General features: G+C 51.7%; 1 protein-coding gene across 1 annotated transcript; it reads right to left on the bottom strand.

Moving 5' to 3' along the window:
- Positions 1-4,601: 4,601 nt before the first annotated feature.
- On the bottom strand, positions 4,602-9,674 carry SOX12 (SRY-box transcription factor 12). Its single transcript, XM_072736167.1, has one exon. It carries the CDS (start codon positions 9,209-9,211, stop codon positions 8,231-8,233), a length of 981 nt encoding a protein of 326 aa, XP_072592268.1. The 5' UTR covers positions 9,212-9,674; the 3' UTR covers positions 4,602-8,230.
- Positions 9,675-17,898: the final 8,224 nt, after the last annotated feature.

Here is a 17,898-nt window from a genome sequence, read left to right as displayed (position 1 = left end):
CCTCAAAAGGCAAGATGATTAGCCCAAATTCCCTGTAATTTCTCGACAAGAGCAAAGACAAATGGCTAGGAGGGTATTGTTATGGGGAGTGAACTGGCATGGCTGAGGCAGAGTTTTAGGGTACAGCTGCAACTGTAAAAGGCCTTGAATGCCAAGAATCTTAGCATTCATCCTGAGGGTAATGGGGAACCACTGAAAGGTTTCAGAGTTTGTCACATTTCTTTTTTTTTTTTTTAAGATTTATTTTTTTTAAGATTTTATTTATTCATTCATGAGAGACACACAGAGAGAGAAAGGCAGAGACACAGGCAGAGCGAGAAGCAGGCTCCATGCAGGGAGCCCAATGCGGGACTTGATCCCAGACTCCAGGATCATGCCCTGGGCCAGAGGCAGGCCTGAGATACTCAGGGATCCCCTTATTTATTTTTAAAAGGTTTTATTTATTTATTCATGAGAGACACAGAGAGAGGCAGAGACATAGGCAGAGGGAGAAGCAGGCTCTCTACGAAGAGCCTGATGCAGACTCGATCCCAGGGACCCAGGATCACACCCTGAGTCGGACACAGATGCTCAACCACTGAGCCACCCAGGTGCCCCTTATTTATTTATTTTTAGAGAGAAAGTGAGGGGAAGGGCAGAGAGAGAGGAAGAGGGAATCCCAAGCAGACTCCCCTCTAAGAGCAGAGCCGGACATGGGTCACAGTCTCACAGCCCTGAGATCATGACCTGAATAGAAACCAAAGAGTCACAGCCTTAACCCACTGAGCCATCAAGGCATCCTGGTCATGTTTGTTCTCAAAAGACCCCTCAAGCTGTTTCACCTGGGAGTGGCTTGAATGATTGGGGGCTTGAATCACCTGGACTCTCCTTTGCTCATGGCATGGGCAGATACATGGGGAGGTGCCTGCATCACCTGGAGCACAGATACAGAGCTCCTCCCATGTTTTGGGCTTCTTCATTGCATGATGATCTTAAGGACGTGGACTTCTTATTTGGTATTTTCATGCAGAAACCTACAGCATCTTTCTGCTCCATTCTACTGGTTACAAGTGGATCACGAAGGCCAGCCCAGTCTCAGGAAGAAGTAAATTTATGGGAAGGATATCAGAGAACTTGTAGCTGTGTTCTAAAACCACAACAACTGGGATGCCTGGGTGGCTCAGGGCATGATCCCGGGATCTGGGATCGAGTCCCACATGGCGCTCCTTGTACGGAGCCTGATTCTGCCTCTGTGTGTGTGTCTTTCGCTCATGAATAAATAAATAAAATCTTTTAAAAAAATAAAATAAATAAAACCACAACAACCTACTGAGGGTCTCGGTCACAGCTTAAACATCACTGTCTCCATGAAGTGATCTAACCATGCCCTTGCTCCATGTCCACATTAAGTACCTCTCTGTGTTCCCCCAGTCCCACATCCATCTCCATCAATGTATTTCCATCCCTCTGGTTATGTCTTTCTCCTCCTCAGGACTATGAGTTCAGTGAGGACAGGCCATGTCTGTCTTTTTCACCTTTGTACACCAGCACCCAGCACAGAGCCTGGCAAAAGCAGGCCCTTTATAAATGTTTGTTGAATAGGTGAGTAAATGAGTGACTGAATGACCCAAGGCAAGGAATCCCATGTAGAAGCCATTCCTCCCTTGAGAAGCTGACATACTAATTAGAGAGAATTACAAAATTAAAACTGCATATGACAAATACCACAATGATAAATGCTATTAAGAAAAAGCAAGCAGGGGATCCCTGGGTGGCGCAGCGGTTTAGCGCCTGCCTTTGGCCCAGGGCGCGATCCTGGAGACCCGGGATCGAGTCCCACGTCGGGCTCCCAGTGCATGGAGCCTGCTTCTCCCTCTGCCTGTGTCTCTGCCTCTCTCTCTCTGTGTGTGTGACTATCATAAATAAATAAAAGAAAAAGAAAGCAAATAAGAGGATAGTGTAAGGATGTGTGTTACTTTTTAAGAATGATCAGGGAAGACCTTCTTGAGGTAGTGACATTGGAACCAAGATCCAAAGACTGGACTGCCTTCCTTTCTGAAGCTCAGCGTCCTCTTCCAAATACATGGTGGTGGGGGCAGAATTCAGTTCCTTGGGGTCAAGGTCCCTCCCTGTGTTCTTCCCCACTGTCAACTGGTGCCACTCTTGAATCCTGAGGGCCAATTCGGGGGTAGTAATCATTTCAAACAGAGGCTCCCAAGTAGTGCAGTTGGTTGAGTGTCTGCCTTCCACTCTGGTTGTGATCTCAGGGTCCTGTGATTGAGCCCCGCATCAGGCTGCCCACTCAGTGGGGAGTTGGCTTGTTCCTCTTCCTCTGGCTCCCTGCTCTTGCTCTCTCTCACCCTCTCTCTCTCTCAAATAAATAAAATCTAAAAAAAAAAAAAAAAAAAAAAAGCATTTCCAGCAGAGTGAACAGCAAAGGGCTGTTCAAAAGGGCTGAAGTGGACATGTGTTTGGTAGTTTTAAGGAACATCAAGGAAGCCAGTGTGGCTACAGTATGGCAAAGGAGGGAAAGAGCAATAGAGGTGAATCTCATAGTGGGCTACAAACCAAATTATATAGGATTTTGCCGGTCATGCTGAGGACTTTGGCTTTTAGTCTGAATGAGATGGGTGCCAGTGGAGGGTTTTGAGCAGAGGTGGGACATAGTCTGATTTATAGCCTATCCCTCTGGCTGCTATTTGGACAGTCTTACTGTGATTGGAGCAAAGGAGAAAGCAAGGAGTTCAGTGAGGAGGCTGACTCAGGATACCAGGCAAGAGATGGGTGGCAGGTGGGCGGGGGGGGGGGGGGGACCATGAGAAGTGATTGGACACAGGATACATTTTGAAAGTAGAGCCAACATGAACAAGGGATATGAAGCTATTGGGAAAAAGAGGAGCTAAGGATGACCAACAGGTTGCTGGTCTTTTAGTCACATGAGATGTGAAGATGTGGGGTGGGGAAAGGAAGCACCGTGGAAACAAGAATTCATGTTTAGGCATGCCAAGTTTGAGGTGACAATTAGACATCCCAGTGGACATGACAAGGAGACAACTAGACACAAGTCTGGCAACATCAGGATGGAGATACGGACTTGAGCATATATAGCATATATACAGCTATATTAAGCATCATTCAAAGATGGCCCCAAGATTCCCGCCCGCTGGTACATGCCCAACATAACCCTAACCCTCCGTGGGGGTGAGACCAGTGAGTATGATGGAGGTCATTCTTGTGATTTGGCTACATTATATGGCCAAGGTGAAGGGATTTTGCAGATGTGATAAGGTCCCAAATTAGTTGATTTTTAGTCAATCAGATGGGAGACTTTCCTGGGTGGGCTCAATCTAATCAATTGAGCCCTTTAAAAGAGAGCATTCCCTGGGACACCTGGCTGGCTTAGTCAGTAGAGCATGTGACTCTTGACCTTGGGGTCATGAGTTGTAGCCCCATGTTGGGCATAGAGACTACTTTAAAAAATGAATGAATCAATGAATCAATGAATCAATCAATTAACGTAAGCCTTCCCTGAGGCAAGCAACTGGAAGCTGCAGGAATATTCTTCCTGGCTGTGGCAAAATAAGGTGCCATTCTGTGAGAACACTGGGAAGACAGACACTGGGAGTAGCCCTCTGGATTCAGGAGTGGCACCAGCTGACAGCAGGGAAGAACCCAGAGAGTGACCTTGACCCCAAGGAACTGAATTCTGCCCCCACAACCATGTATTTGGAAGAGGATCCTGAGCTCCAGAAAGCAAGGCAGTCCAGCCAACACCTTGATGCGGCTCTGTGAGAGTCTGAGCAGAGAACTCAGCTAAGGCACGCCTGGATACCTGGCCGGCAGAGACTGGAACAATAAATGCCTGTTGTTTTAGGCTGGTAAGTTTGGGGAAATTTGTTACCCAGCAAAAATAACCAACACCTTGGTGTACAGGTGTACTTAAAGCCTTGGAACCAAGATGGTTTAAATAGCCCAGGTCTGGGAAGCCATGGATGAGTGACTACATGAACCAAGTGAGATTGGAGTGGGACACACCCCAGCCCCATCCTCAAACGCTTCCTATTCCTTTCAGCCTCTAGGTGTCCCCAGAGTCCACACAAGCAGGTCTCTCCCCACCTTTTCCAGGTCAGAATCCATTTCCTTCTGAAATGGAAAGAAGCAAGTAACAATAAATGGTTTCCCTTCTGTTCTTACTTTCCCCTCCCCAGCATTATATATGGGGACCTGAGGCCTGCAAAAGTACCCTGCCCAAAGTGCCACAGCGATCTAGGACTATCCCAGCCAGGCACTGCCTGACAACAGCGGTGGCGGCAGCATACTGAAGGGCAAAAAGACCTACAACCTCCCTCTCTCCAGCTTTGACCAGAAGAGGGATCTGCAGTCACTGGAGGGCTGAGGCTGCAGTTTTTAACTGATGCCGCCTGGAAAGGGTGCGGCCCTGAGGCTAGGGCTGCTGGCGTGAGGTGCGAGGGGGAAGGAAGAGACCCTCTCCTGAGGTCAGGGGACACCAGAGGAACCCAGGTGCAGGTAGGGCCAGCAACCCAATTCCCTGTGTCCGGGCCCCTCACCCTCTCCACTGCACAGAGTTCCCCCCGCCACAAAGCAGACGCGGAGACAGAGTCTAGGGTGCAAGATATTTATTAGGCATAAAGACACCTGTGAAAAGAAGAGGGAGCACGCGGGATTGAGTATGGGAGGTCAAACTGTGCTGCAGGCCTGGCAAAGCTCCGGCCACCCTGGAGGGGTCCGGGGTGAGTGTCAGCAGGGGGAGTTGGTGTACTTGCGCTGTCAGGTCTGTCCCCCATGCTGAACCCAAAAGGCCAGGCCAGGCGTTTGTTTATACCCCATCTCCCTGGGACGCTGGGTGCAGGCTGCCCTGGGTGGATTGGCTCTGGCAGCTGGAGGCCATCCACTGACCTTACTTCTTTTGGCCGGGGAAGTCCTTCTTTCAAGGGCGTTTCAGGTGGCACCTATCTCTGTATTTCTCGCCTTATCAATTCTTTCCTAGAGGACTGATTGATTGCCATCTTGCTTTCAGAGAGCACGGTCACTAATTCTTGCACCTCCCCCACCCAGACCCCCTTTCCATAGGGACCTAGCCCTCCAGAGCCTGCCACACTCTTCTCTGAAATTGCCTTTGGGTATCCCAGTCCCAAATACCCTCTCTGAATGAGGTCTGCACACTTGGCCGTGGTACTTCCCAGGCACACAGGCTCTGTTCAACCCTAGGAATTCACTGGATCTGGCAGTAGAGGAATTCGGGGGAAGGGTGTCAGGAGGACAAAGAATTTTGAAAAGGCTTTCCTCTGCATCCTGAACCCACTGGTAAGAATTTCAAGGACAAGTATTGCTGTGGCTCCCGTGGCTCTTCCTTGCTCATTCAATAAATCTACACTGTGGGCCAATGATGCGCCAGGTGCTGGGACCAATGCTACCCCACTAGAAGCCCTGAGGGGACAGCCTACCACCACCTGCAGAGGCAAACAGGTAGCACCCTGACCTAACACTCCACAGGGAGAGAGAACCCAAGCGTGGGGCCCTGACTCTGACCTTGGCTGCTCGCAGGCCCTCCTACACACTGCATTGCCATCCTGACTCTGTTTCCTCCTCTGGACAGTGTAGTAGTACATTTTGGGGAGCATCTTATTAAATGCTTCTCACCTCAAACTTCATCTCACCCTGCAGCAGGCACTGTTATCATCCTCACGTTACTCCTATGAAAAGAATCAGGGTGAAGTCAACTTTCCCAAGGTCACACAGGTGCTGGGTGGTGGTGGTGGTACTGGGGCTTTGGGGCCCAGACAATGTGGCCTGACCCTTCTAATTCACGTTAAGGTCAGGGTCAAACTGGGACCCTTGGACCAGGGATGCCTGCACACTTGGGTTCATTTGAGCACAAGGATTTAAAAATTTTTGAACCAGCTTTCATTTTGCAACTGAGATGCTCATAGAAACATCCAGGTATCTACCTTCTCTTGGAAAATCTGGCCACTGTGGGCTGCATTCTCACAAGGTCACAACTGCCTGAGGTGAGCTGCTGCCCCCAATGAAGTCGGTCAGAAAGCCAGTGTCTACCCAGCCTCTCTCATTTATGTCACACGCCTGGCCTTGAGGATGGATGAGTTTGTCACCCTTAATGAAGACCAGGGAGTCCTGAGAGAGCAGGAGACAGAGGCCTAAAGGGGCCAGGTGCCTTGCCCATGGACCCCACTCTTCCTGCACAGTGCTAAGTCACATGGACTTCACTCTGGCCAACTGTCTGAAGGACCGCTGAGGAAAGGCAGAGACATGTAGAACCACAGGGCGAGGTCGGGGCAAATACACTTTATTCAGTCCTGGCATCAGACTGGCGGAAGTCCTGCTGTGGGTGCCAGTGCCCCAGACCAGAGGGACCCCTCCCCTCATCTACTAGACTAGTTCTCCAAGACCACAGACAGTGACATCTCTTCACTCACATGACGTTTTCTGGGTTTTTTCATTGTCTTTTTGTTGTTGTTTTTCTTTTAAAAAAAAAGAGAAAGAGAGAAAGAGAGCAAGAAAGAGAGAGAGAAAGAGAGCGAGAAAGGCCCAGAGCCGGAGCACCAAGCTTAAAGGAGGCAGCTGGTGGCTTTGTCAGCGACGGGAACGCGTGGGGCAGAGACCTGCGGAGACCCTGGGCAGGGGTCCAGGAGGACTCTGGGACCGTTTGTTCCTGAGATTTGTGTGTGTGAATGAGAGTGTGTGCACACCCGGGAGGGTGAACACACGCCGGTGAGATACAGGTAGTGAGGGCAGGAAGGGGTGTGGGGAGGCCGGAGGGGCGGAACTTGATCGGAGAGTTGGGGAGTGAGAGGGCAGGGTCCCCGAGGGCACCCCGAACTGAACACAACCTCCTCAGACAGCAGCCCTGTACCAAGTTTTCACGTGGAAAAACAGGCGCAAACGACACACCTCCGCTACTCTGACCCTCCCTCCAGTCTCACTGGCCCAGTCGATAGTCTTTCTCAAGCCAGCTGTTTAAAAGCGGGGCTCTTCTTGCCACTCCGGCTGCTATCGTGGCTCAGTCTCAATACCCCCCACCCAGTACCACCGTGCCTCAGTTTCTCCCACTGAATACTGTCACTGTGGGCACAGGACTCGAGTGATAGGAGGGAGTGGCGGGCGTAGGGAGAAGCCCAGGCTGGGAGTGTGCCTTGTCGTGATGGGGCACTCGGCTGGGGAGGGGTGGACAGAGCAGCAAGAACCCTGTCCCCAGACAGACTCCCATAAATGCCTTGGTGCGGAGTTTCCTTGGGCAGTCCTCTCGTGGTGCAGTTCCAGATGAAGACCCTATTCTCAGTTCCCAGGTGGGGGAAAGAAAAGGGAGGTTTCTGGGACCAAGGTAGACTGTGGAGGCAGTCTAGGGGTGCGTGTAGGTAGGCTGGGTGGGGGTTGGGGGTGGGGCGGGGTTGGGGGTGGGGTGGCGGTGGGAGAAGGAGATGCACGTCAATCTAGGCAACCCCGCAAGGAAAAGGGGCTTTGCCACCAGGGAGAGTTCCAAGCTCCAAACCAAACCCTTCCGGGCCAGCTAGTCTCCTTCTCCCCCTTCCTAGTGCTCCTCCCATTAAGGCAGCGACGCCCCGTCGGGTTGAAAGGAAGCCGCGGCTCCCGGATAAAAGATTTCTCAGGATCGCTCAACACCCTCCCCACTTCTTCCCGGAGCGGGCCACAGAGGCGTGCGGTCCGACTGAGACCGGCCCCCTCCTCCCAAGGAGCATTAAGCATGCGCGAGAAGGGGGCGTGCCCCAGCGCTCCGGGAGGGGGAGGGGGAGAGGGAGGGGGAGGAGAGGGGCCTGGGAGGAGCGCGCGGTGCCGCCCAGCCGCAGCGCCCCCCTAAACAAGAGAAGAGGCGGGCTAGGCGGAGGGATTCGGGAGCAAGGGCAGGGGCGTGTCCTCCGGCCACGAGGAGGGGCGTGTGCGAGGTGGGGGAGGGGTGCAGGTCTGTAGGAGTGGACGGGAGGTGTAAAGGAGGGGGGCTGGCTGCTGGTGGCTGTGCGGGAGGGGGCAAGACGGGGCGGGGCTTGGATGTCAGGGAAAGAGTGGGGGTTGGGCTGCCTTGGGGTGTGTCTGCGGGGGAGGGGCATGTCTGGATTCGAGGGGGATGGGCACGTCTAGGAGGGGGGAGGCTGCGCGGGAGATGGGGTGCCAGCCTCGGCCTCCGAGGGGCCCCAATACCTGATTCCTGTATGTAAACAGCTGGTTTGGGGGCGTGCGCGCCCCGCTGACGGTGGGCTCAGTAGGTGAAAACCAGGTCGGCGATGCTAGACGGGCGCCAATCCCCCGCGATCATCTCGGTAACCTCGGGGGTGCAGTAGTCCGGGAACTCGAAATGCGACGTGCCCGAGGGGGGCGGCAGGTCCGGGTCGCGGTCCAGGGCGCTGCAGTCCAGGCCGGCGGGGCCGGGGGGCAGTCTGGACAGAAAGCCCAGCGGCTCCTCCCCCGACGCCACCGTCTCCTCTTCGCCTTCCTCCGCCGCCGCCGCCTCCTCCTCCTCTTCCTCCGGCTCCTCGTCCTCCGACGGAGTGGGGGAGGAGGCGGTGACAGCCGCCCCCTCGCCCGACGGCCCCTGGGCGCGCTCCGCGGGTCCCCGGGCAGCCCGCCCCGCCGGGACCATCCTCCACAGCTCCCTCCCGGGGGTCTCGACCAGGCGCACTTCCAGCAGCTCCTCGTCGTCGTCCTCGTCGTCGTCCTCCGGCGCCGCCGCGCCGACCCCCAAAGGCCCGCCCGCTGCTCGGCGGCCCCCGCGGCCCGGCAGCTGCGGCCCGGGCTTGAGCCGGCTGCCGCCGCCGCCGCCGCCGCCGCCGCCACCGCCGCCGCCGCCGCCGCCACCGCCGGGGGGGCGGGGCCGCGCCTTGGCGGGCGCCCCCTTGCTCTTTTTGCGCGGCCGGTACTTGTAGTCCGGGTAATCCGCCATGTGCTTGAGGCGCAGCCGCTCCGCCTCCCGCACAAACGGGATCTTCTCCGAGTCCTGCAGCAGCTGCCAGCGGCGGCCCAGGCGCTTGGAGATCTCGGCGTTGTGCATGTCGGGCCACTGGTCCATGATCTTCCGGCGCTCGTGCTGCGACCACACCATGAATGCGTTCATCGGTCTCTTAATGTGGCCGCTCGGCGTCTTGCACCAGCCGGGCTCACGCGCCCCCTCCTCGGCCGGCCCGGGCCCCGGGGGCGGCGGGCCGCCGTCCCGCTTGGCCCTCGCGCCCCGCTGCTGCACCATCGCGCCTGGGCCCGGGGCCGCTAGACGCCGCCGGGGGCCGTCCGCATCCTCCGCGGCTGGGGGTGGGGGAGGAGGCAGCAGCGACGGAGGGGCGGCCCCGCCCCGCAGCTCGGCCCGGCCCCCGCGAGCTGAGGAGCGAGGAGCTGGGCGCTCGGGCCCAACGGACGGCGGGGGGAGAAGGTCAGCGGCGCGGTCTCAGGCGGGCTCGGCGCGCCCCCGCCGCCTCCGGCAAGTTGCGCCCTGCCGCACGCTGCACATTGTTTTGCGGGGGCGGAGGAATCGCACCCTCCGGCCCCCGCGGGCTCTCCTCGCAGCCTCCTGCTCAGCCGCGGCCCGCGCGCGCAGCTCCCCGCCCCGCCGCCTTCCAGTGTCTTTCTCCCCGCGCGGCCCCGCCGGCGCGCGCTCCACCCCTCCCCCTCGCCGTCTGCGGGCCGCTGCGGCGCGCGCGGGGCCGCCCCGTGTAAACACCGAGGTGCCCGCTTGGGCTGCGGCCGGGCCACGCCTCGCGCTCGGGCGGCGCGTCACCCGTTGCTGGGCAGAGAAGCTGGTATTTGCATCTCCCAATCGCTGGCTGCCGGGGCGGGGCGGGGCTCGGGCTGCGGGGCTGGGCGGTCTCGCGGCTGGGTTGGAGGGTGTCGGATGAGGTCGGTTTCTTTTCTTAGGCTGGGGCCTGGAAGGAGGGTGGGGAACGCGGAGCGTGCTTCCCATCTGCCTCTGAGAGCTCGTCCCGCCCCACGTTGCCTTTGAAATTTTAGCTTATTCAGTGACACCTGCCGCCAGGTGGGACCTCCGCCCCCTCCTCTTTTGGAGGCGTCTTTCTGAACCATCCCAGAACAGAATGTGGGGGGGGGCACTCAGGATCGGGAGAGCTCTTCAAGGGGCCGGACTCATTGTTTCACAGATGTAGCCCCTGCCTAGGACACACAGGGTCCAGCCACACAGGGGCTGGACAAATGCTTTTGAACGCAATGAACAAAGCTCTTTCACATTTTTTTTGACTCTCGTTTGAGGCGCCACAAGAGTCCTGAGAAAGAAGGGAGTATGACGCCCATTTTCCGGATTCGGAACAAGGAAGACAAGCCGACTAGGGCTCGAATCCTAGGCTCGTGGTCCCAGCTCAGCGCATCTCGCTGGGGCATTTTGCCTACCAGTCAAGGGTCCTGGGCAGGACTGACTGTCCGCTTCGCTTCTTACAGTCTTCAGGCGAGGTTCGAGGATGCGGGAGTGTCCCATCCCGGGTCCCACCCTACACCACAACGCGCAGTTTGCGGGACGGGGCGCGACGTCCCTCCCGAGCCTGGAGAAGCGTGCGCGGGCCCGGGGGCGGAGCCAGGCCAAGGGGCGTGTCCGCGACGCATGCTCGAGGCGCGTGGCGGGGAGGGGTTGCGCGCTCCCCGCTCACCACGTGTGAGCCCGCTCCGGCACCGCGGGCCCTGTGCTCCCCCGGGGGAGGTCACCTTCACGGCGCCACGGGCCTGAGCGATGGGAAGGGGCGCTGGGGCCTCGCTCCTCGGATTCAGGAGCTGGGGGGGTCGGGATCAGGGTCTCTAAAGTGGCATTCGGCTGGGGCGCAGTGGGCAGTATCCTATCGGAGGGCGGAGGGTGAGAGCCCGGGGGCAGACCTCACCCATCACCGGTGGGTGGGGACCCAGAGCACAGCACAGCCGGAGAGTGTGGGGCGGAGAGGAAGGACTGAGGTGCGGCTCCGCAGACGCGGGGGGCGGGGTGATGCTCTGGGTGCCCGGGAGGGAAATTGGAGCGTGGCCGGCGGGAGGGGGAGACTCTTAAAGGCACAGGGCTCTGGGAAGGAGAAGGCCCTGCTTCTGACCGAAGGGCTCTTCCAAGATTTATTGGGCCCTGAGAATTGGAGATACCCCAGGTTTGAACCTTCAGAACGGGAGCTTGGCCAGTTCAATCCTCCATTGGAGTCAGGATTACTGTATTGGCATCCCAGTGCCTCCTTTTCTTTCCCCTTGAAATGAGAAAGAGCAGTTTCTCCCTCCTATGGTGGTTTTACAAGTTAAGTGGGAAAATGGCTGTGAACAAATCCCTGACACCTAGTAAATGCTCAATAAATATTTGTTGTCTGGGACTCTGGGCACCAACAACGTAGAGACATCAACATGAAAATAAAATTGGCGGAGTGGGGATGTATTTATTTCAAAAAAGGATGTATATATTTCAAATCATGGGAAAATTAAAGCTTTTTAAAAGAATTTTTCTAACACTTTCACATTTTTCCCATTTAAGAATGCGTTTTCTTTTAAATGACCTCTATGAGGGCATGTACATCTTTTCAGTGCTTAAGAACTTTGAAGGTCTCACTCTGGTGGCTACTGCTATTATTCTTAGGGCTTCAAAGGATTGGCCTCCTGGATGATCCTCAAACCCAGAAGGCTTGGGTCCACCTTACGGCCTTGGTACATGCTATCAGCTTTGCCTGGAAATTTTTTCACCCCCATCCCCACATGGTTGACTCATTTTATTCTAGCCTCAGCTTAACTTGATTCTCTGGAGAGGTCTGCCCTGCTCACTCTCTGATGTAGCCCACCCATTCCCCTACATCTCAGAATTGGTTGTCTGTGGCACATTTTGTCATTATCCATAATTGACTCACTTTCTGTTTGTTTATATTTATACATAATATAATAAAAACCAGTTAACCAGGGTGCCTGGGTGGCTCAGTCGGTAAGCGTCTACTTTCAGCTCAGGTCATGGTCTCAGGGTCCCAAGACAGACCCCTGGTTCAGGCTCCTTGCTCAACTTTATTGAGATACAATTCATAGACCACAATGTTCATTCATTTTTTTTTTTTAATTTTTTTTCTTTTTTTTTTAATGATAGTCACACACACACAGAGAGAGAGGCAGAGACATAGGCAGAGGGAGAAGCAGGCTCCATGCACCGGGAGACTGACGTGGGATTCAATCCTGGGTCTCCAAGGATCGCGCCCTGGGCCAAAGGCAGGCGCCAAACCACTGCGCCACCCAGGGATCCCTGTTCAGTCATTTAAAGTGTGCAATGCTATGGTATGTTCACAGAGTTGTGCAACCATCACCACAATCAATTTTAGACTATTTTCATCAGCCCCCAAAGAAACTCTGTGCTTGTTTATCCATTTCTCCTCCATCTCCTCTACCTCTGCTCCAACCCTCAGCTATAAGCAACCATTTATCTACTCTGTCTCAGTGGATTGGCTGAACCATTTTACATTGCTACCAGCAGTGTATGAGGGTTGCAGTTTCTCTTTTCTCTTCTTACTTTTGAAAGTACAGCTTCTTAAAAAGATACTCTCTTCCCTTTAGCTTTGTCAAAAAGGCATCATGTTGTACGTAATAGTCTGGTATTTACTTTCTCACTCAGTATTACAAGGCTAAGATTCACCTAAAATATTGCACCACTGTGAGGTTGGTTCATTTTCCACTGCAGGAATATACTACAGTTTTCCTATTTGTTGTCCCATCCACATACAATTGGATTATTGCCAAGTTTTTGCTCATATGAAGACTGTTACTGTTAACAATCCTAGATGTGCCCCTGGAGCTCAAATGCAGGGTCTCCAGAGTATATCCTGGAAATTGTGATGGCTACATCTGAGAACTTGTGGCTAACTTTTACAAGTTAATGTCAAACTTCCAAGTTGTACCAATTTACTTTTTCACCACCAGCATAGAAGAGATCCTTTTCATTATTTCAATCTTTTTTTTTTTTTTTTGAGAGAGAGAGAGAGAGTGAGAGCACATTGTGCACACTTGTGTGGGAGGGTGGAGGAGTAGGGAGAGAGGGAGGGAGAGAGAGAGAATCCCGGGCAGGCTCCATGCTCCCCATGGAGGGGCTTGATCTCAGGACTCTGAGATCATAACCTGAGCCAAAACCAACAGTGTGATGCTTAACCAACAAGCCCCACAGGTGCCCCAGAAGAGATCCTTTTCAGCCACATCTTGTCCAAAGATTGGTGTTGTCAGACGTCTTCATTTTTGCTCATATTATTCTCAGCATCATTTCTACTTGCTTCATGGCACTTTTCTTTCTTTCTTTTTTTTTTTAAGATTTATTTATTTATTTACTGATGATAGACATAGAGAGAGAGAGAGAGGCAGAGACACAGGAGGAGGGGGAAGCAGGCTCCATGTAGGAGCCTGATGTGGGACTCGATTCCAAGTCTCCAGGACCACGCCCTGGGCTGCAGGCAACATTAAACCACTGCGCCACTGGGGCTGCCCCTTTCTTTCTTTCTTTCTTTTTTTTTTTTTTTTTTAAGATTTTATTCATTTATTCATGAAAGACACACACAAAGAGGCAGAGACATAGGCAGAGGGAGAAGCAGGCTCCCAGCGGGGAGCCTAATGTGGGACTCAATCCCAGGAACCCGGGATCACAAACTGAGCTGAAGGCAGATGCTCAACCGCTGAGCCACTCAGGTGCCCCTTCGTGGCAGTTTTCACATTCTGGAATTATTTTGTTCAATTGTCTTTTGCCCATATTCTCTCCACTAGAATGTAAGTTCCAAGAGGGCAGATATGTTTGTTTTATTTTATGACTCTATCCCTAAGCGAGTGCCAAACACAAAATAGGGGCTCATTAAATATTTACTGAGTGAATCAAAGGCAATGTTCTATCAGGAGTGTACTCAAATTCCTATGAGAGCCCAGAGAAGAAAATAAAATTTTGGAAAACAAAACCTAAAACTCCAGCCTGCCACTGAGATGTGATGATTATCAGTGTACACTGACTACCCTGAATCCTTTCAAACGGGGGTCCCAGAGTCTAAATCTTATAGGCCATAGGTTTTCAAGGCTGAGCTCACCACTGAGCTGTTCAATGTAGACTGCAGTAGGAAGACCAGGAAATTCTTGAAGAGATGCTGACCACCATTACCCAACAAGACAGGCCACCATCACCTTTCATCTGGTCACCTGCTAGCCTCCTTTCTGGTCCCTGCACCCACCAGGTGTCCTTCCATTTCATTCCCCTCCCTGAAGCCTGAGTGATGGTATTTTCCAGGCACGAATTTGATTGTGTGTCTTCTCTTCTTAAAGCCTTCAGTGGTTTCACCATTACTCTCAAGATGAACACCAGGCTTTTATGGGGCCCACCAGGCCAAGCTGGGTCTGACCCCTACTCACAACCTGACCTCCTCTCTCACTTTCTTTGTCTTTAGTCAACTTCCAGCCACACTGGCCTCTTCAGTTTGTGGGACAAGCTCTGCTGCCTCTCCACACAGGATGTTGTGAAGTTCATTCCCCCACCCTTTCCAGCACTCCCACCTCTTTCTCTCTCCTCGTAGCTTTTCTAGCCCTAAGTCCCTTTCCTTCAGTGCACCAGGGGCCTACCTGGTTCATGTGACACTCAGGACATATAACTTTTTTTTTTCCTTTTTTTTGGAGATGGTGTGGGGATAGAGGGGGAGAGGGAGGGAGAGTGGGAGAGAGAGAATCTTAAGCAGACCCCTCCCAGAGCCTGATGGGCTCAAACCCACAACCCCAAGATAATGACTTAAGAAAAAAATCAAGAGGGCATCACAGGTGGCTCAGCAGTTTAGCGCCAACTTCGGCCCAGGGCATGATCCTGGAGACCTGGGATCGAGTCCCACATCAGGCTCCCTGCATGGAGCCTGCTTCTCCCTCTGCCTGTGTCTCTGCTTCTCTCTTAAATGAATAAATAAATAAAATCTTAAAAAAAAAGAAAAAGAAAAAAATCAAGATGCTTAAATGACTGAGCCACCCAGGCATCCCAGGACATAACTTTTTAACACCCACATTGCCACCCAGGCATCCCAGGACAGATAACTTTTAACACCCACATCCTCTAAATGACAATATCTTCAAGAACGGTCATAAAATGCAAGAAACAATACTAAGGATAATGGCCAGAAAAGAAATGTAGATGGTTAAAATATTCTTTTTTTGAACTTTTTATATGTAATCATGTCAGCAAAAATAAACATTACAATACAAAAAAAGGAAGAGTATCAAATCAATAGTTTTCAATTACATTAATATATTCTTTAAAAAATAAAATAAGCATACATAGTGAGCAATGATAATTATGTCACATTATGGTTTAAAAACATGAAAAACACTTTTTAAAAAATTATTTACTTATTTGACAGGGAGAAAGAGAGAGAGAGTGCACAAGCAGTGGGAGCAGGAGAGGGAGAAGCAGGTTCCCCACTGAGCAGGGCTCCATCCCAGGACCCTGGGATCATGACCTGAGCCAAAGGCAGATGCTTAACCAACGAGCCACCCAGGTGCCCCCCTCCAAGAAAACACTTTAAAAATTAGAATCAGGGGATCCCTGGGTGGCTCAGCCGTTCAGTACCTGCCTTTGGCCTGGGGCGTGGTCCTGGAGTCCCGGGATTGAGTCCCCGAGTCGGACTCCCTGCATGGAGCCTGCTTCTCCCTCTGCCTGTGTCTCTGCCTTTCTCTTTATGTCTATCATGAATTAATAAATAAAATAGTAAAATTTTTTTAAAAAATCAATTAAAAAAAAGATTTTTATTTATTTATTCATGAGAAACACAGAGAGAGAGGCAGAGACAGAGGGAGAAGCAGGGTTCCTGTGGTGAGCCTGATTCAGGACTCAATCCCAGGATCCCAGGGTCACGACCTGAGCCAAAGGCAGACCCTCAACCACTGAGCCACCCAGGTGCCCTAAGAATTGATTTTAAGATTAAATACATTATTCAGGGACACCTGGGTGACTCAGCGGTTGAGCATCTGTCTGCCTTTGGCTCAGGGCGTGATCCCAGGATGTGGGATTGAGTCCCACATCAGGCTCCTTGCATACAGCCTGCTTCTCCCTCTGCCTAGGTCTCTGCCTCTCTCTCTCTCTTTCTGTGTCTCTTATAAATAAATAAATAAATAAATAAATAAATAAATAAATAAATAAATAATTCAAATTCTGTAAAACAAAATTTTATCAGGGGGGCCTGGCTGGCTCAGTTAGTAGAACAAGTGACTCTTGATCTTAGGGTTGTGAGTTCAAGCCCCACAGTGCACATGGAATCTACTTAAAAACAAAAAACACATAATTTTTATCAAATGAAAATTGTAATAAAATGTAATACAATATAGTATAATAATACAATTTTACTAAATAATAAAATTTGCAGTTACCACACTGTAGTTCATTCTTTGTTTCACTATTTTAACTTAAATACAAAAGCTTCACCTGGTCATATTGAATGACAGAGTTGAAACAAATCAAATTCTGAATCTTCAGCCTCATAATCTATGCTATCATTGCTTATTTTGAATCTATTGTTTAAACAGAGACATATGTTGTACCCAAGGGTCTGGAGACACAGTGCTCAGGAAGCTAACTGGAACAATTCTGGACTGTTGTGAACTTATTTTCAAAACTAACGTGTGTAGCTGCATCTGACTTGACATGTGTTAGGGGCCAACTAAGCTGGGAGTGCTCTGAGTTAGCTTCCTTGTAGAATATAATGTTTATTAGTGCATGAGTAATTAAAATAGAATGTTTTGAAGCTTACAAATATATTATTAAGATTCAAGTTAGACCAGGAATCCCTGGATGGCTCAGTGGTTTAGCGCCTGCCTTCGGCCCAGGGGGTGATCCTGGAGACCTGGGATCGAGTCCCACATCGGGCTCCCTGCATGGAGCCTGCTTCTCTCTCTGCCTGTGTCTCTGTCTCTCCCTCTCTCTGTCTTTCATGAATAAATAAATAAAATCTTAAAAAAAAAAAAAAGAAGAAGATTCAAGTTAGACCAAAAGCTTGATCTTCAGGGAGGAGTATTTTATCACTGACAAGGTTTAGAATTGTGGGCACATGGAGAGAATAAAATGCAGGCTGACTTTTAATCAGGTTTATTATTGTTTTTAAATTTTCTGCGGGCAATACACCCTCTCATTGCCTGCATAGCCTCACTTGGTACACTACCGCAGAGTAGAAGCTTTGTGAGATCAGGGGACCCACCTAACTTCCACTCTCACTATTGTATCCCCAGCACCTAGCAGATTTTTTTTTTAAGATTTTATTTATTTATTCATGAGAGACGCAGGGAGAGAAGCAGAGACACAGGCAGAGGGAGAGGCAGGCTCCCTGCAGGGAACCCAACATGGGACTCAACCCCAGGACCCCAGGATCATGACCCAAGCGGAAGGCAGATGCTCAACCACTGAGCCACCCAGGCATCCCGCATCTAGCAGATCTTCACACAACACAGACTCTCAATAGGAGTTCAAAGGGAAGAAGGAACCAACCCATATACCATCTTGCAACTCCACCCATCCCAACTGTGTCTTACTCTAAAACATCAGTCTGGGGGATCCCTGGGTGGCGCAGTGGTTTGGCGCCTGCCTTTGGCCCAGGGCGCGATCCTGGAGACCCGGAATCGAATCCCTCGTCAGGCTCCCGGTGCATGGAGCCTGCTTCTCCCTCTGCCTGTGTCTCTGCCTCTCTCTCTCTCTCTCTCTCTCTCTCTCTGTGACTATCATAAATAAATAAATACATAAAATATTTAAATAAAATAAAACATCAGTCTGTGAACTGGCATGGTCATCAAGGACTTTCTTAATGCAGAAAGAGAACAGTAAGAACAAGGTAATTCATTTTTTGATTTATCTAAATGTCTTCTTTAAAATTTAGAAATTATGGGGATGCCTGGGTGGCTCAGCATTTGATCCTGGGGTCCAGGATCAAGTCCCACATCAGACTCCCT

This window comes from Vulpes vulpes, chromosome 14 (genome assembly GCF_048418805.1).
Source record: "Vulpes vulpes isolate BD-2025 chromosome 14, VulVul3, whole genome shotgun sequence".
Lineage (NCBI taxonomy): Eukaryota > Metazoa > Chordata > Mammalia > Carnivora > Canidae > Vulpes > Vulpes vulpes.
The sequence above is the reverse complement of the archived record's forward strand: the minus strand, read 5'-3'. Positions and strand labels throughout refer to the sequence as shown.

Bases quoted from the DNA above. Each gene is read 5' to 3' on its own strand.
- SOX12 (XM_072736167.1), bottom strand. From the start codon at position 9,211: ATGGTGCAGCAGCGGGGCGCGAGGGCCAAGCGGGACGGCGGCCCGCCG.